Source organism: Apodemus sylvaticus, chromosome 23 (assembly GCF_947179515.1).
Source record: "Apodemus sylvaticus chromosome 23, mApoSyl1.1, whole genome shotgun sequence".
NCBI classification, from domain to species: domain Eukaryota; kingdom Metazoa; phylum Chordata; class Mammalia; order Rodentia; family Muridae; genus Apodemus; species Apodemus sylvaticus.
In genome coordinates this window covers 51,620,397-51,641,257 of record NC_067494.1, presented here as the reverse complement: position 1 = coordinate 51,641,257, position 20,861 = coordinate 51,620,397, and the positions used below count along the sequence as shown (strand labels likewise).

The following is a 20,861-nucleotide window of genomic DNA, read 5'->3' as shown; positions in this document are numbered from 1 at the left end:
ATATATATATAGAGAGAGAGAGAGAGAGAGAGAGAAGTTTTTTTGAGACAGGGTTTCTCTGTGTAGCCCTGGCTGTCCTGGAACTCACTCTGTAGACCAGGCTGGCCTTGAACTCAGAAATCTACCTGCCTCTGCCTCCCAAGTGCTGGGATTAAAGGCGTGCGCCACCACTGCCCGGCCCAGCAAATATTTTTAAGTATTTATAAAGTTATCTGTTGAGGAATCTGCCTTATTTGGAGATTTGCCATGACTGCCTTTCATTAAATATAGCTAGAACCCATTTTATGAATTGAACATGTAGAAAGTATTTTTGGAACAGTTGTATAAAATAAAAGCTGTTTCCTTCCTTCCTTTCTTCCTCCCTCTCTTTCTTTTTTCGTTTTTTAGTGTTTGGAGACAGATTTTCTCAGTGTGGCCCTGCCTGTCCTAGAACTGACTCTATAGACCAGGCTAGAGCCTTGGTCAAGGGATTTGCCTGCCTTTGCCACTCAAGTTCTGGGATTAAAGGTATATGCCACCAACGCCCAGCTTAAAGTTTTTCATAGGTAACTGTCTAAGGGAGTTGCATAATAATAAATAGACATGATTACAAACTGACTCAAAAGGATGATATAGATTGTTAAATACCCTGAATTCCAGAGTTAAAAAGTTAGAAATTTAGACAGTCAAGATCTTTACTTTATGAGAAGCAAAGTGTGTATGTCTGGGCTTGAAACAGTGAAGTCTGGGAAAAGGAATTCAACGTCCTTGGCTTTCTGTTAAATCCATTGTTTTGTTTTGTTTTTTAAACACATCTCCTTCCCATAAGTTTAAGTTTTAGAACTTGGAATTGAATTTCCCCAGGGCTTAGCAAAAAAGTCTGGTATCTATATTTGATAAATGAAGAATGGGTTGTTAAAGTCAGCAGCTCTCAGCCTGTGGGTCCAGACCGCTTTGGTAAACCTCTAGCTCCAAAAATACTTACATTCCATTAAAAACTGTAACAGTAGCAAAGTTACAGTTTGAAGTAGCAACAAAAATAATTAAGATGGTTGAGAACCACTGGTTTAAGTCAACATTAAGTGTGGTGAGAAAGGAAGATTGAATTTAAATCCCTGACTCATAAATGACTTGATTACTTAGAAATTTTTACTTAAACAAAACAAAACAAAACAAAACGAACACAATATTGAAAGAATGAGAAGCCGGGCGGTGGTGGTGCACACCTGTAATCCCAGCACTTGGGAGGCAGAGGCAGGCAGATTTCTGAGATCCTTGTATAGCCAGGGCTATACAAGGAAACCCTGTCTCGAAAAACAAAACAAAACAAAACAAAACAAAACAAAAAACTGATGTTCAAAGATAAATAGAGAATTCTCAATAAAGGAATCTTGAATGGCCAAGAAGCCCTTGAAGAAATGTGCACCATTATCAATAGCCAGGGAAATGCAAATCAAAATGACTCTGAGATTCCATCTTATTCCCATCAGAATGTCAAAAATAAAAAACTCAAGGGACAGTACATGTTGAGAATGTGGAGCAAGGGGTCATATCTGTTGAGTTTGCAAACTGGTAAAAACACTGGAACACAATCTGCAAGTTAATCAGAAATTTGGAATTAGTTCTAGCTGAAGACCAAACTGCACTGCTCCTGGACCTATACCCAAAAGATGCTGCACAATACCACAAGGACATGTGTTCCACTATGTTCATAGCAGTTGTTAGGATTCTGCCTATGCTCCACCCCACAGTTACCTGGCAACATCCAGGTAGGTCTGGCCCACTATAAAAGGGGCTTCTTGCCCCTCCTCTCTCTTATCCTCTTGTTCTCTCTTGCCCTCTTGGGCTCTTCCCTCCCACCTTGCCTCACCCCCACTCTCTACATGGTCATGGCTGGCCTCTGATTCTCTTCTCTCCCCTCTTTGTACGTTTCTCTACCCCTGCTACTCTTGAAACTCTCCTCCACATGCCCTGAATAAACTCTTCTGTACTATGACATCATCATGTATTTGTGTGTGTGTGTGTGTGTGTGTGTGTGTGTGTGTGTGTATGTGTGTGTGTGTCACCACACGGGAAGGAATGCCTTCCTAGGCATGGGCCCAATGAGGCACCCCTACCCCCACACCTCCCTGACACTTCTTTCTCTTTTTATGATCACAACAGCAACCTTATTCATAATAGCTAGAAACTGGAACTAAAGGATTGTACCTTATCTGAAGAACATGATTTCGCCACAGAATGCTACACAGCTTCCAAAATAAAGACATCATCAATTTTGCAGAGAAATGGGTGGAAGTTGAAAATATTATCCTGAGAGGTACCCCAGACCAAAAGACATACAAAGTATGTAGTAACTGAAAAGTATATTGGACAAAAATTACAAAATACCCACGATATACCCCACAGAACCCAAGAAGTTAAACAAAGAAGGAAGTCCCAAGTCGGGAGGCTTCAATCACACTTAGAAGAATGAAATTGACACGGGAGGGAGAAGGAGGGAGCGCTGTGGGACAGAATAGAGGAAGGGAGAAAGGAAGCATGATCAGGTATGGGAGAGACAGGAGAAAAGCCCAGGGGCCAACAGTGTGAAAGGCAATATGCAGCTGCTGGGTGGTAGAAGGGTGACTTTCAGAACGTTGTAGAGACCTATCATGGGCTACACTCTAGGATCTCAGAATGGGTAACATTAGCTGAAACAGTGGGAATATGAAATTGAAGAGACCACCTCTAGTCACAATCGGCAGGTGGAGAGAAGGAACTATGTGGGAGAGGAGACACCAGGAGGACAATGGGAGGGTTCAGGATCAGGTGTAGCGGGGCAGAGGACAGATAGACAGATGGCCATGAGAATGTATGGTAATCTGCAACTGAAGGAGGTGAGGAGGTGGCAAACATCTAGAACTACCTTCTGCAAGCATCAAGTTCCCTCTGTGCCCAGCCTGGCTTAACCTTATTGGAACAGAGTGACATGTTTCCTGCCCCTAGGGCAGGGCCCTGGTGTGAACTTCCTAGAATGTTCAGGGCTGCTGTGGTCAACAGGCTTGCTTGCATAATACTGTACATTTTTCATGTTCCTCTGAGGAATGTTCTCCTGTTAAGATTAATGACTTCATCATAATTAGAAATGGCTGGAGTCCAGGAGATAAGGGAGTGTTTGTGTCTCAACAAAATGGTGAACACTGCTACCTTTAGACAAGCACTTAAGGGAAAGAATTCTAAATATATGAGTTTGAAAATTTATAATTTCTCAGATAGTCAAAAATGATGATTCAATTTGAATTATGAGGGTCTTCAATAATCTGAAGGAACAAAAGCAGCTGCACTGTTAACCAACTTGATAGAAAATTACTAAAGAAGAATATTAAGATTTTTAGGGAGTGGTTATTGACAGTGATTGAAGGTGTTTGTTTGACTGTTTGTTTGTTTCTTTGTTTGTTTAAGTTCACAAAGTCAGATAAATTCCTGAGTTTGGAATCAGCCTAGGACAGAACAAACTTACCCTATAGCTTGGTGAAAATAGTAATTTCAGGACACAGTCCTGCCCAACCAGCCTATCTTTGGTGCGTGACAAAAGCAGACAGATCTTTGAGTTATTTTGAAATTTTAAGAAAACATGTATGCCTCCTATCTCCTAAGAATCAAAGCATTGGGGACACGGGATGATGATTCATAAGCAAATCAAAAGGAAAACATGGAGTAAATGACTGGATTGATAGGTAAAATTAAACACTGTACCTGTATTCTTCTTGAGAGGATCAATCCAGAAAATTTTGAGGACCAATAGAGGGAAAGGCTTGTGGAATGAACAGAGAGAGAGAGAGAGAGAGAGAGAGAGAGAGAGAGAGAGAGAGAGAGAGAGAGAGAGAGAGAGAGAGAGAGAGAGAGAGAGAGAGAAGGGTGGCAAACAGGAAAACAGGACATGGACAGAGAGACCTCTTAGAATAGAAGTAAGCACAATATAGACAGGTAAAACTCCAGAGAGAAAACAGAACAGAGAAGCAGACTGGAAAAGCTCTATCAAGCAGAACACAGGTCATCAGCTTGGATCCACTATTTTTCTTATCACTACCTCCAGATACTACTTTTTTCTCTCAGAACCTCTCTAAGCTAAGCTTTGGCACCTATAAACAGACCCACATACTGTTAACATGTACCATGTTTCCCACATGATATCCCAGGCCTTTTAAGCTACAAGAATACCACTCGGTATCCCACATGATTCCCCCTTATGCACTCACTCCCAATGCAGATTTAACCCTTTAAACCCTGAAAGGCTTTCCTCAAGTTTGCCATTCTTTTTATCCAAAAAGAGACAACATGAGAAATGTGAAAATACATGTATTTTTCCAATCACAGTGCAGTCTAGTTCAGTGGTGAAGTGTCCTTGTTAATAGTCATGATACATTATTCCCAATTTACTCATTTTGTATTAAGGAATGTTACTATAGCTAATGTTTCTATACAATTGACCTGGAGATATGGACTTTGAGGATTATTTTCGTATTTGGAGGACTTAAAAATCTCTATCAGTGAATATTATATTTATCTCAAAATTTCAAGAAATGACACAACTATGTGTTTATATTTATTAGTAGCTATAAAAATATAACTTTAAATTCTTCACAGTGGAAACTTTAATTTCATGACATACTACCCTAAATGTAGCTACTCCTACCACTTCTAATGCATTACACACCTCTCTTGTTTACTCAATGTGCACCTTGACTGTTAACTGGCCTTCCAGTTATTGGTGATGCTATTACAGAAGTCATTAAATTTCTTCTGATTGATGGCAGAAGTATATCCAGTCCAAATAGTCATAGTCTTATTGAACTATTTTGATCAATGTATTCATTTTTATTTATTTGGGTGGGTGAGTATGTGTGTTGGGGTGTATTATATGTGGGTGTGGCTGTTCCTCTCTGTTCCTTTTATCTGTTCCTACATCTTAAGTCTGATGCTTCTATTCTTCTTTTTTCTTTTATATTTTTTTAAAGATTATTTTCTTTATTATATGTAGGTAGACTGTAGCTGCTCTCAGAAGATGACACTCCAGAGGAGGGCATCAGATGTAATTGGGATGGTTGTGAGCCATTATGTATCTCCTTGAATATGAACTCAGGCCATTCGGAAGAGCAATCAGTGCTCTTAACCACTGAGCCATCTCTCCAGCCCCTCTTTTTCTTTTTTCAATGATTACTTTACAGATTTATTTATTTCTTTTATTTATTTGTTTGTTTGTTTATTTATTTATTTTACACATACACTTTTGAACCTGCTCAGTGTCCCCCTTCTCATCACCACCTCCCATAGTCCCTTCTCCCTGCCTCTGTCTTCTTGTAGTGGGCAAGGGCTCCAATTGGTATCCTCTGTCCCTGGAATTTTAAGTCTTTGCCAACCTAGTTGCATCAGTTTTGACTGAGGCCAGACAAGGCAGAAGAGCTAGACCACTGTAACACTTACAAGAAACAGCTATTGGGAAAAACTCCACATGATATCCAAGGTGCACATCTGAGATATATATATATATAATACTCAAAGTTGGAGCTGGAGCAGTTAGACAACAAAAGGTGGTCAAAGCATACAAATTGGAAATGAAGAAGTCAAGATATCAATATTTCTGGATGATATGATAGTAAACAAGTGACCCCAAAGTTCAGCCAGAGAATTCCTGCAGCTGATAAATGACTTCAGCAAAGTGGTATATATAAAATTAATTCAAGGACTGGCTAGATGGCTCAGTGTTTAAGAGAACTGACTGTTCATCCAGAGGTCCTGAGTTCAATTCCCAGCAACTACATGATGCCTCCAAACCATCTGTAATGGGATCTGATGGCTTCTTTTGGTGTGTCTGAAGACAGTTAGAATGTATTCATATAAATAAAATAAATCTTTAAAATATAATATAATATAATTAATTTAACTCAGAGCCCTCCTTTACGTAAAGTATAAATGGACTTAAAAAGAATTAGGGAAATGACACCCTTCACAATAGTCACAATAACTATAAAATGTCTTGGTGTAACCCTAAACAAGGAAGTGAATGACCTCTATGACAAAAACTTCAACTCTCCCAAGAATGAAATTGAAAAACTCAGATGATTGAAAGATCTCCCATGCTCATGGATCATCAGTATTACCATAATGAAAATGCTTATCTTACCAAAAGTGGGCTACAGTTTAAATTTATTCTTTAGAGATAGAGCAATTATCAACTTCATGTGGAATAACAACCCAGGACAGCAGAAACAACTCTCAACAATAACAGAACTTCTTGTGGAATCATCATTCCTGACTTTAAAGTTTTAAATAGAGCAGTAGTGAAAAAAACTACATGAATTTCCTACTGAGACCTACAGGTATATCAATGGAATAGAACTGAAGACAGAAATAAATCCACAATCCAATATTCAATGAATCTTTGCAAAAAACAAAAACAATAGTAAGTATTTTCAACAAAAGAAAGTATTTTCAACAAATGGTGCTGGTTCAACAATTGTTTTAGAAGAATACAAATTGATCCATTTTTCTCCTTGTACAAAGCTCAAGTCCAAGTGCATCAAGGACTTCATTATCAAGTCAAATGCTTTGATTCTAATAGAAGAGAATGCATCAGCACAGGGGAAATTCTCCTTAACAGAATATTAATGATGCAAGCTGTAAATTCAACAATTGACAGATGGGACCATATAAAATTGAAAAGCTTCTGTAAGGCAAAGTACACTGTCAATAGTACAAAACAGCAACCTAAATGTTGGGAAAGATCGTTTACAACCTTGTATCCAATAAATGGCTCAATATACAAAATAAACCAAGATCTGGATAAGATAAGATTTATAAGAGAACCAAATAACCCTATTAAAAATGAGGGACAGATTGAAACAAGGATGCTCAACTTTGGAATCTCCAGTGGCCATAAAGCACTGACAAAATGTTCAACATATTTTATCATCAGGGAAATGTATCAAAAGGACCCTGAGATTCTTGCTCACAAGAATTGGAGTGGCTTCAATAAAAAATTCAGAGGACATAATATGCTGGTTAGGATGTGAAAAAACAGGAACACAACTCCTCCGTTCTCCATGGACTACAAAGCTGGAACGACCACATTGGAAAACAATCTGGTGGTTTCTCAAAAAATAGGAATACCTGAAGACCCAGGAAACCATCGAATTCCAAGAAAAAAGAGTCTAGAAGCTTCTTTTTAGATGAGAGTCCAACAGACTGTGTAGACAAAATGCAGATATATTTTGCCTTCAAGATGAGGCGTCTAAAGGCACATATCAAGCAGCATGTAGTTACTTCCCTTGAATAGAGTATCTAATGGGGGATTACCGAAGATTTAGAACACACTTTCTCCCTCCCATGCTTGATCAAACCTTTTCATAAATTACAAATCTCAGGACATGTCAGCTGAGGTTAATTTGCAACATTTCATAAAATTGATGGTGTTTTTAAGATGGTAGTTAATAAATCTATAGAGTGCCTGCACTGTATTCAATGGTAAAGCATTTGTATGACAGAAATAGTGAATGCCCTTTTGTTCTACTGACATTCTACATCCATTTTCATCCTCAGTGGCTAAAGTTGACTTGAATGCCTTATGCCTTCAAAATGGGGTTAAATTCCTCATCTCCTATTAGTCCATGTGATTATTTCCTGAGTGATTGAGATTCCCCTAAGAATATCTTTGTCTAAGACTGTATTCTCCTAATCTGTCATCACACAAGCATCAGCTTCACGGATACAACCCACCAGTATGTGGCCCATATAAAGGCTGAGATCTACATCTCTTACATATGACTCAGGAGCCAAACCTCCACCTTGTGTATGCTCTTTGGTTGGTATCTAGTTACTGTGAATGCCTAGGGGTGCTTGTTTTTTGATACTGTTGATTTTCCTGTGGAGTTCCCATCCAATTGAGGGACCTCAGTCTTTCCCCAAACTCCTCCATGAGTGTTGCCAATTTCAATTCAATGTAAGTTTGTGGGTCTAGGCATGTGTTTCAGTCTGTTGCTGGGTGGATATTATCAGAGGACAGTTATGCTGGGCTCCTGTCTGCAAGAGTAACAGAGTATTGTGAATACTCTCAGGGATTTTTGCTGCCTCGTTGCATGGGTCTCACTTCAGCCATTATATCATTGACCATTCCCTCATCTCTACTGAATCTTTGTCCTCTCATGTATTAAAGACAGGATACATTTTAGGTTGAACGTTTTGTAGTTGGTTTGTTCTAAAACCAACCAACCAATATATCCTTGAGAATGAATCCATGTCCAAAACTGATCAATTGGCCAAGGTTCTGAGAGTAGGTGAGAACACTACAGTACCTGCATCATAAATGTTCCACTAGAGCCATGAACGTCTAGCAGCATATGTTCCATGAGTGCTTGGTTACTGAACTGCATCTAGTATATACTTTCACACTGAGTGCTGGGTTAAATAAAGCACTCTCACAGTACGTGCATTATGGATAATTGTATACAGGTATGAGCCTCATGCACCATGACCACTGCAAGAGAGATGTCATCCTACCATAGACTATGTACAATATATGGTAGGTTTCCACCATGGGTCATGGGATATACACAGTATATCCAACATGAATGCAGGGACACAGGCAAGACCCTCCCAAAATATATACTCAATATGTGAGGAGTTATAGGCACATGCCTTCCACAGAGTATGTGCCATGAAATATGCTTTCTAGGTAATGATTTCCCTTGATATATGATCCATGACTTCTAAGTTACCAAAGTGAGTATTATATGAAACTTTGGGGGAAATGATAGGTTACAAGTATGAGATTCACACAACACATGACTCATGAATGCTTGGACACTATTGCCAAATTTCACTACATGGCTTGAACATCTCCTAGAGCAAAAGGACACTTGAAGGAGATGAACGAGATATAATTTGGACATTAAGAGATGAAAATGTCAGCCGGGCATTGGTGAAACCTGCCTACCAATCTGTTGCACAGTCACAGAAGCAAAGATGACAGCCGAGACCCACTCTCTTGTAGTTGTATTTGGGTATGTACCTCTGTGGCCCTGATCAGCTCTGGATGCAGGCTGTGCTGACTGTCTCCTCGCTGGCTGCTGTATATTGGGGTTTCCTACACTGCTTAGAGATGGTGCACTCTTGCTGAGGCTGTTCCTGATCCAGAGGCTAAGACTGGAAGGCTCTTGCCAGAGGCCTCCAGACTGGATCCTCTGCTCTGCAGGGCCGGACTCACCAGTGCAGGCTGCCCTTTCCTATCTGGCTGCTGGGTGTATCCAGAAATGTTTTCAATGTAAATCTTTTTTTAATCACAGATCTTTCTAATTCTACCTTCAATTAACTTAGAGTTTTTATATGTACCATTTTATTTGTAAAATTTTCCATGAAATAGTCAAGCTTAACATGTTTCTCTATATATTTCTCGAATTTTACCAAAAATCTTCAGTTTTATCTGAAAATGTTTATAATTCCACCGTCAATAAACTTAGAATTATCTTTATGCCTATCACTTTATCTGTATAATTTCTATGATAATCTTAAATTTTAACATGTTTTTCTATGTATTTCTTCAATTTTATCAGAAATATTTTCCATGTAAATCTTCAAGTTTATCAGAAAATGTTTATAATTCCACTTTCAATCAACTTAGGAAAACTTTTATGCCTACCATTACTACATCTACATAAAATTTTTCTTGATAATCTTCAATTCTAACATTTTTAAAATTTCTAACACCTAAAATTTTTTTACAATTTTATCAGAAACATTTTCCATGTAAATCTTCAATTCTATCATAAAATGTTTCTATTTCATCTTTCAATTAATTTAGCCATGTTTTACATGTCTACCACTTTACTCTCTAATTTTCCATGAAAATTGTCAATTTTAACATGCCTTTAGGGAAACTATAGTCACGCTATCCTCCACAGATCCAGAGAGGTTATGTAAAGAGAAGAGGTACATGGGGATGAATGCATCTCCTTGTTAAGGGGAACGTGAATAGACTCTCCAGGTAGACTGAGGAAAATGGACAATGAATAAGGAGGAAGCATTTGCAGGATGGTATATAGGAAGAGAGTACAATACAGGGAGAAAGAGCTGGTATTAGAGACCACTTGGTGGTTAGTATACGAATGTAGGATACTGGCAATTTTCAGGGAAAGATGACAGTGATCCTAATGATCCTGATCTTGCCATCTTTTATAGGCAGCAAGGCTTCAAGATTGGGAACAGGATACATAGCCTAGGGGACCTGTAAATAATGCATGCCGATTTTACGAAAAACATTTTGCTCTATGGACACTGAAAAAAAAATGGCTGCGTTGCTTTGGGCAACTTCCATACAGATCACCAAATGTGAAATGCAGCCTTGGAGCCTTCAGTCCTCTGTTCTAGTCTCTTTGTGGAGAGAAAGTACTCCTCAGACCACAGAAAGCAAGCCTTGGCACAAACCAAGCTAGAAAATCCTCAACCTATAATCTCTTGTGCCTCATGCTGAGCCAAGTTAGTAACAAAACTTGTTGAGTGTAGGGCTGGTGAGATGGCTCAGCAGCTAAGAGCACTGACTGCTCTTCTGAAGGTCCTGAGTTCAAATTCCAGCAACCACATGGTGGCTAACAACCATCTGTAAAGAGATATGATGCCCTTTTCTGGAGTATCTGAAGACAGCTACAGTGTACTTACATATAATAAAATAAATATTAAAAAAAAAAAACTTGTTGAGTGCCAAAAAATATTTGGTTTAACTTGGGGTGCGAGACTTGAGAGAGAACACAATCCTTATACTGCCTGGATTTCGGGAGCCTCACAAATATGTAAATAGCAAAAATGGGTCTTGTGTGGGTCTTAGTAAGGGCCTTTCCTTATGTTATGGCTATTACCTTTCTGAATTGAATAACCCCTTTCCTGAGAACAGATGTAGCTCTGATTCCTTTGCTTAATCTTGATGCTCTTTTCTTCCTATTGGCTCGCTATGTACTTCCCCAAATGAGGACTTTCTCCATGTCTTTACTATCTTGTTTTGTTTTCTTTCATTTGAGTCTCCTCTTTGAAAGCACCTTTTTAAAAAGGAGAAAACAGAAGAAGGGGTGGCTTGTCAAGGGAAGGAGAATAGGAGAGGAAGGGTTTATGTAACTGGAATAATTAAGGGGAAGAGAAACTGTGGTCCTGTTATATTGTATGAAAGAAGCATATATTTTCATACACTAATTCAATATTTCTTAAATGAAAATGCAGTGAAGAAGGAAAAGTAAAATGAACAAAGCAAAATAGTGAAGACTAGGAAAGAATGATTTGAAAGATAGAGTTCTCATTCTTTAGTGAAGAGAATCACCATCACATAGTGGATACTAGTGGATAAGTGGATATCAGCCCAAAAGCTCATGAATACGCAAGTTACAATTCACAGACCTCAAGAAGCTCAAGAAGTAGGAATACCAAAGTGCATATACTTTGGTCCTTCTTAGAGGGGGGATCAAAATACCCATAGTTCACAGCCAACCAATGGGCGGAGCATCGGGTCCCAAATGTAGGAGCCAGAGAAAGGATGTAAGGAGCTGAAGAGGTTTGTAGCCCCATAGGAGGAACAATAAATAATATGTGCCAACCAGTACGCCCAGCACTCTCAGGGACTAAACCACTAACCAAAGAGTACACATAGAGGGACCTATGGCTCCATATACACATGTAGAAGAGGATGGCCTTTGGTCCTGTGAAAGCTCGATGCTCCAGTGTAAGGGAGTGCCAGGCCAGTAAAGTGGGAGAATTAGGTTGGTAAGCAGGGGTGGGGGATAGGATAGGGGGTTTTGGAGGGGTAACGATGAAAGGGGATAACATTTGAAATGTAAATGGAGTAAATATCTAATTTTTTTTAAAAAGACAGCATTAGCATCACCAATAAGATGAATCTCAATCTCTCTCTCTCTCTCTCTCTCTCTCTCTCTCTCTCTCTCTCTCTCTCTCTCTCTCTCTCTCTCTGTCTCTCTCTCTGACACACCAGAAGAGGGCATCAGAGCTCATTATAGATGGTTGTTAGTCACCATATGGTTGCTAGGATTTCAACTCGGGACCTTCGGAAGAGGAGTCAGTGCTGAGCCATCTCTCCAGCCCCAAGATGACTCTCCTTATGGTTAAAAAATGAACAAAGAAAAGCAAATAAGTGAAGAGAAGGAAAGCATGACTTGACAGAGATTATTCTCATTTTGTTGTGAAGAGGATCACCATCTGTCTTAGTCAGGGTTTCTATTCCTGCACAAATATCAAGAAGCAAGTTGGGGAGGAAAGGGTTTATTGAGCTTACACTTCCACGTTGCAGTTCATCACTAAAGGAAGTCAGGACTGGAACTCAAGCAGGTCAGGAAGCAGGAGCTGATGCAGAGGCCATGGAGGGATGCTTCTTACTGGCTTGCTTCCTCTGGCTTGTTCAGCCTACTTTCTTATAGAACCCAAGAGCACCAGCCCAAAGCTGGCACCACCCACAAGGGGCCCTCCCCACTTGATCATTAATTGAGAAAATGCCCCACAGCTGATCTCATGGAGGCACTTCCCCAACTGAACCTCCTTTCTCTGTGATAACTCCAACCCGTGTCAAGTTGACACACAAAGCCAGACAGTACAATTGACCCCTTGTCAACTTGACACACAAATACATCACTATTAAGCCTCAACCCTTACTTTCTTATTCATCCCCAAGATCTAAATTACTTTAAAGGTCCCACAGTCTTTACATATTAAAAGTTCAATCACCTTAAAATGTCCAATATCTTTAAAATTCAATGTCTTTTAAAAATTCAAAGTCTCTTAACTGTGGGCTCCACTAAAATACTTTCTTCCGTCAAGAGGGAAACATATCAGGGCACAGTCACAACCAAAAGCAAAACTCAAACTCCAATGGTTCAATGCCTGGGATCCAACTCACGATCTTCTGGGCTCCTCCAAGGGCTTGAGTCACTTCTCCAGCTCTGCCCTTTGTAGCACACACCTTGTCTTCTAGGTTCCAGCTGCCTGTACTCCACTGCTGCTGCTGTTCTTGGTGGTCATGGCATGGTACTGGCGTCTCCAAAACACTGCTATCTTCCACTGTAATGAGGCTTCACCAATAGCCTCTCATAGGCTCTCTTCATGGTGACAAGCCTCTGCTCCTATGCATGACCCCTTCAAGTCCTGGGCCGTCAATTGCAACTGAGGCTGCACCTTCACCAATGGCCTTCCGTGGCCTCTCACTGTGCCAAGAGCCTCAGCTGCTCTTCATGACCCCTTCATGCCTTCAAAACCAGAACCATCTGGGTGACTCTTACACAGTACCAAGTCCAGCCACAGCACAAAATACAAATGTGGCTATCTCTGGAACACACTCTCTATGCTCTCAAAAAACACTTCCCAGAAGATTTCACCTCAGTGATGCTGGTCTCTTAATAATCACCGATAATTTCCTAGCTCCAGCTAACCAGCATCAATAGTCCCAGTAACACAAGGTTTGCTTTAGTGGTTCTAGTATTTTGTTAATCACAGCTGACTCTTCAGCCCCAGCTAACCAAAACCACAGAATCTTCACAATCAAAACATGGCCACTGTAAGAGTCTTTAATCTTTCCTCTGAAATTTCACAAGCCAGGCCTCCATCTTCTGCACTGTTCTCAACATTATCTTCCAAGCTCCTACAGAACTTTCCAGAACTCTCAACACCGAATAGATCTTCTAGCCCAAAGTTCCAAAGTCCCTCCACAGTCCTCCCCAAAACATGGTCAGGTTGTCACAGGAATACGCCACTATGCTGGTACCAATGTGATATTTTGTGGAAGAGACAAACGATCAAGGTCCCTTCTAACTAAGTTATGACACAGGGCAGGAGAGTTAATATATCCTTGAAGCAAAACTGTAAAGGTATACTGCTGGGCTTGCCAACTGAAAGCAAATTGCTTCTGGTGGTCCTTATGGACAGGTACTGAGAAGGCATTTGCCAGGTCAATAGCTGCATCCCAGGTTCCAGGTGATGTGTTAATTTGCTCAAGTAACGAAACTACATCTGGTACAGCAGCTGCAATTGGAGTTACTACCTGATTTAATTTTCGATAGTTGGCCCTTGGGAGGCAGAGGCAGGTGGATTTCTGAGTTCGAGGCCAGCCTGGTCTACAGAGTGAGTTCCAGGACACCCAAGGCTACACAAAGAAACCCTGTCTCGAAAAACCAAAAAAAAAAAAAAAAAAAAAAAAAAAAAAAAAAAAAATTCAATAGTCAATTGTCATCCTCCATGATCCATCTGTCTTCTGCACTGGCCAGATAGGAGAGTTTAAGGGAGATGTGGTGGGAACCACCACCGCTGCATCTTTCAAGTCCTTGATTGTGGCAGTAATTTCTGCAATTCCTCCAGGAATACGATACTGTTTTTGATTCACTATTTTCTTTGGCAAAGGCAACTCTAAAGGCTTCCATGTTCCCTTTCCAACCATAATAGCCCTCACTCCACAGGTCAGAGAACCAATGTGAGAATTCTGCCAATTTCTGAGTATATCTATCCCAATTATACATTCTGGAACTGAGGAAATGACCACAGGATGTGTGCCAGGACCCACTGGACCTACTGTGAGTCGCACATCAATCAAAACTCCATTAATCACCTGTCCTCGATAAGCCCCTACTCTAAGTGGAGGGCCACAATGTTTCTTGGGATCTCCTGGAATCAGTGTCAATTCAGAACCAGTATCCAATACCCCCCAGAAAGTCTTATAGGACTTTATGACTAGCTCATTTGTAGGCCCTCTCGAGGTCTCTGAAATCAAAAGTTTTACATTCTAGAATGTGAAATACACACACACACACACACACACACACACACACACACACAAAGAATATATGTATGTATGTATGTATGTATGTATAGATACACATATAAATATATCTATCTATCTAGATATATACATATACATACTATATTTTAGTTTTGTGAAAAGAATGTAATCCATAGGCCACAGGAAAAGTTAACTGTTTATTCAATTAGAAAAATATCCATCCTTCCCTCTAAGAAAAACTATTATTTGAATAAGTATTCCAGAAATGCAAACTACATATGTAATTTAATAGAGCATTAATACATTACTTATATATCAAATATTAACTGCTTTGTAAAAGATGTTCAGTTTAAAAAAAAAATTCTGCAAGTCAAAAATGAAAGGGTTACCATCTGAAATGGGTTATATACTTGGGAGAAAAGAAATAGATGAGTCACTTGTCTAAAGCTATTGCATTCTTGTTCAACTACCATTTATGGTCATTATTTAAATACAAACAAAAATAATTCTCTGTTTCATAATGTCATTTTTAGTTTTTCATTCACTCTGATTTATTCTCAGACAGTTCTCATTATATCCAAATAAAACAAATTTCTGGGTTTTAATACTATACTATACTAGCTATTTGCTTCTCAACTTTCTGAAAACTCTAGCTGTAAAATGCTTAATATTTACATTATCTTCCCCACATACAAAATAAAAGAATATGACAAAAACACTTTTAATGTAAATGCTTTAGCTAGATTCTGTGCTTCCTCTTCTCCATATTCTATTTCAACCTGTAATGCAGACAAGATGACTGAAGACTCACATTTACCTGAACAACGAGAGTATCATTAGAGAGTCAGATTGATACTGCTTAAGTGTATTATGAAATTTTCTGACTAATGGGGCATAGAATGTAGGGATCCTTTATAAGTGTATAATGCTTTGAAAAGGAAACTGATAAATATTAACTATGAGTACATATGCATAGAAATTAAGCAAACCCAAACCTCACAACTTCAGCAATAATAGCTGAAAGTGAGCTTGAAAACTGTTAATCTTCTGACTGTCCGGAAACTACTTACCTCTTGTCCCAGTAGAGAGGCCCCAGTGTCTACATACCTGTGCGGTAGAAGGAATGTAAAAGAATTCTCATAAAATATAGCTGAAGGAAGATCCCTATCACCTTTTTTTCTAAGAGTTTCTAAACACTTAGTAAAATTTATCACACAAAACTGATTGTGGAATGCAATCGTAGGAACTTTCTAGAAACCAGATGTTAGAGTTTTAAATCTTCCTTCCCGATGCACACTTTGTTACCTATAACCCTGTTATGCACACTGGGCAATGATATTATAAGCAACACAGCTTCCTATGACCAGAGCTGTGGTCTCTCCCTCTCCAGAGGAAATTCACATTGAATGACCCTCAAATAGATAAAACCAGGTTTCATACATTCCAACAGAATCACTGTGATGGTCCAGCTAAGTCCCATCAGAAGGAACTCTGGGAGTTTAGCCATCCTGTGTTTCCTGGTGCCCATCCCCCAAACACAGCACAGTTTATGGCTTACCTCACACCTCCCTCCACCTGGATCAGAGGAGAATCCTGGAAAGAATCTGTGAGCTACAAGCTCTTCTGCTTCTAATTTCTAGATTTACCCAGAACCCTCACTACCTGTGACCATCCAGCCTGGAGACTGCACAATATACCCTCCTGTACTGGAAGATTAGAACTCCAAAGACTCAGACAGAATAGGCCTCCATATATCTTCTCTCAGACATTGTGGGAAGACACAGATCTACTCTTGGAAACTTTTAGTTTCATAAAATCTTCCTGTGTTCATCATCCAATGAGCAGGGGCCTCTGCATGCACAAAAATTGAACAAGTGTCCTTATGGTAAGATGGAACATCTGTTGGATTTGTGCCTATGACCAGATTAGTTGGGTCTTGAGGTGGATAGATTCACAGATTTCTGAGGAAACAATAAAAAATATAGCATGTGTAAAACCTGTCAGCCCCACATTTTAAATGTACTTTTGTCTAAGATATTGCAATTTAACAGTCTTAAAATATTTACCTCTAAAATGCCTGTGTTCTCCAAAAAATGTCTCCTCGGAGTATGTGGAAAACTATGTTTACATTTGAAAGTTTATTACATATGGTGAAAATCTGTATAAAAAAAAAAAAAACTTAGCCTAAAACTTGTAACACAATATTTATACTTAAAAGTGGGAAAACTCTGCTTGTTAAGGTCAAAGTCTACCCATGATTAAATAGCCTTTTGAGGCTTAATATACAACAGAAAACAGCCTTCATTTTGGGGGGCTTCTTATTTTCTGTCCTTGTCTAGGAAATTTAGAGGATCCACACAGGCCTCCACCTTAGAAATGTCACAGTGACTTACTTGGAATATAGGATTAACTAACTTCATCATGATAAGTAGCCATTATCTTAGCTTCTCAGATTCTTGAAATGCTTGCCCATGCTAATGAGGCATTTTGGTACTCTAGGCCTACAGCTTTGCCCATTCTGGAAGATCCTATCTCCAGTCCTCCAAATTATATAAGCCTTGAATCACTATAAGTAGAACTGATCTCACTCCCTTCAGCTGGAACTGGATTAATCATTCATTGTCCATACGCACAGGATTTGTGAACCCCAAGTTTGCTGTCCTGCTCCCATTGCCTGCATGGATCAAAATCAGATGATCCTTGAGGGCAGGGAGACATATAGTGAAAATTCTATACATAGGTTACCTTAATTTGTTACAGTTAAATATATATTTGATTCAAGTTTTGGTTAGTATGTGTGTAAATGTATGCAGTTCCTCTTTTTTTAAAAATTCTCTTACTTAATTCTCATCTCATACTTTATATCTGGACCAAAGTATGACTCCATTCACTTCTCTACATCCCTCCCAACCTAACATCACACCCATATACTCAACCATTTCCCTTGAAAAACAAGCAGGACATTTGGGATATCAAATGAAGCAAATCATATTTTAATAAAAATAGGCACAAAGCCTCATATCAAAGCTAGCAGAACAATTACGTAGGAGGAAAAGGAATTCTCAAGACACCCCCACTCTCAAGGCAAGAGTCAGACACCCCCACTCACTATAATCTCATGACTAAGTTTCATGCCTTAGATGGTGACTGCTAGGAAATGGCTTTATTAAATTGATAACATTTATAGGGTTCTCTCAAGAACGTGTTTTTTAAATTCCTTTACAGACCACCATAACAAGCAAAGCCTTTACCACATTCACTGCATTATCAGGATTTCCCTTCAGTATATGTTCTTTTATAATTTTGAAGAAGACTATATCGTGCAAAGGCTTTGCCATGTTGGTCACACTCCTAGGGTTTCTCTACAGTATGTGTTTATGTGGGTTTGAAGGTGACTGTGTCGTGCAACCACACATTTTATGCCACATTGAAGGTGACTGTGTCGTGCTTTGCCACATTGATTACATAGCGCTATGATAGCACTATTATCCAATTATGTGTCCTTTTATGGATTTGAAGATCGATGTTGCTTGCAAAGGCTTTATTACATTAGTTATATTCATAGTGTTTCTCTCTAGTATGTGTTGTTTTATGCCTGTGAAGATGGCTTTGTTGTGCAAAGGCTTTTCCACATTGGTTACATTCATAGGGTTTCTCTCCAGTATGTGTTCTTTTATGGTTTTGAAGAGTACTGTGATATGCAAAGGCTTTTCCACATTGGTTACATTCATAGGGTTTCTCTCCAGTATGTGTTCTTTTATGGTTATGAAGAGCATTGTGATATGCAAAGGTTTTTCCACATTGGTCACATTCATAGGGTTTTTCTCCAGTATGTGTTCTTTTATGCCTGTGAAGATGGCTTTGATGCGCAAAGGCTTTGCCACATTGGTTACATTCATAGGGTTTCTCTCCAGTATGTGTTCTTTTATGTATTTTAAAATATCTGTGATATGCAAAGGCTTTGCCACATTCATCACATTCATAGGGCTTCTCTCCAGTATGTGTTCTTATATGCCTGTGAAGATGGCTGAGACCTGTAAAGGCTTTGCCACATTGGTCACATCGATAGGGTTTTTCTTCAGTATGTGTTCTTTTATGGATTTTTAGATAGTTGTGATCTGCAAAGGCTTTGCCACATTGGTCACATCGATAGGGTTTTTCTTCAGTATGTGTTCTTTTATGGATTTTTAGATAGTTGTGATCTGCAAAGGCTTTGCCACATTGGTCACATCCATAGGGTTTCTCTCCAGTATGTATTCTTTTATGAATTTGAAGATTGTAGTCACGTGGAAAGGCTTTGCCACATTGGTTACATTCATAGGGCATCTCTCCGGTATGTGTTCTTTTATGCCTGTGAAGATTACTATGAAGTGCAAAGGCTTTTCCACATTGGTTACATTCATAGGGTTTCTCTCCAGTATGTGTTCTTATATGAGTTTGAAGAGTGTTTTGATGTGCAAAGGTTTTGCCACATTGGTCACATTCATAGGGTTTTTCTCCAGTATGTGTTCTTTTATGCCTTAGAAGATGCCCGAGATCTGCAAAGGCTTTGCCGCATTGATTACATTCATAGGGTTTCTCTCCAGTATGTGTTCTTTTATGGATTTGAAGAGTGCTGAGTCCTGCAAAGGCTTTGTCACATTGATTACATTCATAGGGTTTCTCTCCAGTATGTGTTCTTTTATGGATTTGAAGATAACTGTGAAATGCAAAGGCTTTTCCACATTGGTTACATTCATAGGGTTTCTCTCCAGTATATGTTCTTTTATGCTTTTGAAGATTACTGTGATGAGCAAAGACTTTATCACAATCACAATCATAGACTTTTTTCCCAGAGTATGTTCTTCTGTGTATTCGAAGACCAGAATAAGACACAAAGGATCCAGTATGCATGCTTTTATGTATCTGATGGTAATTGTTTCTTGCAAAGGCTCCATCATATTGAATACATTCACAGGGTTTCACTCCAGTAGTAACTGGTTCATATCTTTGAAGATGCCTGTGATATAAATAGGCTTTAACACATTGGATATATTCAGAGAGTTTTTCTACACTAGGACTTCATTTAAACCTTTGTATGTAATTGGCACATTACATTACATGTATAAGATTTACCCTAGTCATTATACTAATACATCATTTATCTGTATGGATTTGTTAAACAATCTTTTCTAATTGTAGAGAAGAATCAGATATAATAAGGTTCTATCGCTTTGTTTATATTCTTGGTCCTTTTCATCATTATGGGTATTATTAACATCTTCAAAAGATACTTATGATGGTAAGAACATTTATTACATGGCTTAAAATATAGTATCCTTTTTCTATAGTAGGATTTTACCTATTTGAGCAAATGTGCAAGCATTCACATCCTTACCACAATGATTGCATTAATAAATTTTCCTATAATGTGAGCCATACAGTATTTGCAAGTTAAAAAAGATAAATAGAAACTGTCTACATTACCGATATGTCATAGGGATTTTCTATATTCTAAGGTTGTTGAAGTATTCACAATGAACTTGTGAAATCAATTAATTATCAACCTTCAGAATTTTCAACAAATTTATTTTAAGCAGGGAAAACTACAAATCTTCTAGCTGTCCTCTTAGAGAACTATAGATTTTATGTCAATATGCCATAGGCAGAGTATTATGTTATTTATGTTCAAGGGATAGATGATAGCTAGATTAGATAGATAGGTAGATAGATAGATAGATAGATTGATTGATATATCTCATATAATACGCCTATGAAAGGAAGAATAACAAAATATATCCACCTTTTACTCACCCAATTTACTTGTTTTACTTATCGTTCCTAGCGTTTGGATTACCTTTTCACTACAACATTTTCACCTTCCATGAACTTCCACTCTCAATAATCTTAACAACTTGACCACAATATATGAGAATCATCAGTATACAATGGACCGTTTGCCTATTAGCCAGTTTTGGATATTAACTGATTACATATTCAATGTGTACACTTTTTGCCCTATCTGAATGGTATGAGACTAAACAGACTGACAGTTCTACAGTGTAGCTTGAATGGAGCTGTGCTTGAAATGGTTTTAAAGCACTGTTTCCAT

At 38.7% G+C, this 20,861-nt stretch overlaps 1 protein-coding gene across 10 annotated transcripts in view; it reads right to left on the bottom strand.

Annotated features, from left to right (window-relative positions):
• LOC127673655 (zinc finger protein 431-like) overlaps positions 1-20,861 on the bottom strand; it is an 826,992-nt gene that overhangs the window by 400,998 nt on the left and 405,133 nt on the right. For 7 of the 10 annotated variants that reach the window (XM_052169433.1, XM_052169432.1, XM_052169431.1 and 4 more), the window contains one exon: positions 17,764-19,769. The exons of the other annotated variants lie outside the window; for them this stretch is intronic. In XM_052169433.1, coding sequence (XP_052025393.1) covers positions 18,320-19,769 — 1,450 coding nt within the window. In that variant the 3' untranslated portion in view covers positions 17,764-18,319. Of the gene's footprint in view, positions 1-17,763; positions 19,770-20,861 lie in introns of those variants that run through there. 10 annotated transcript variants of the gene reach the window in all.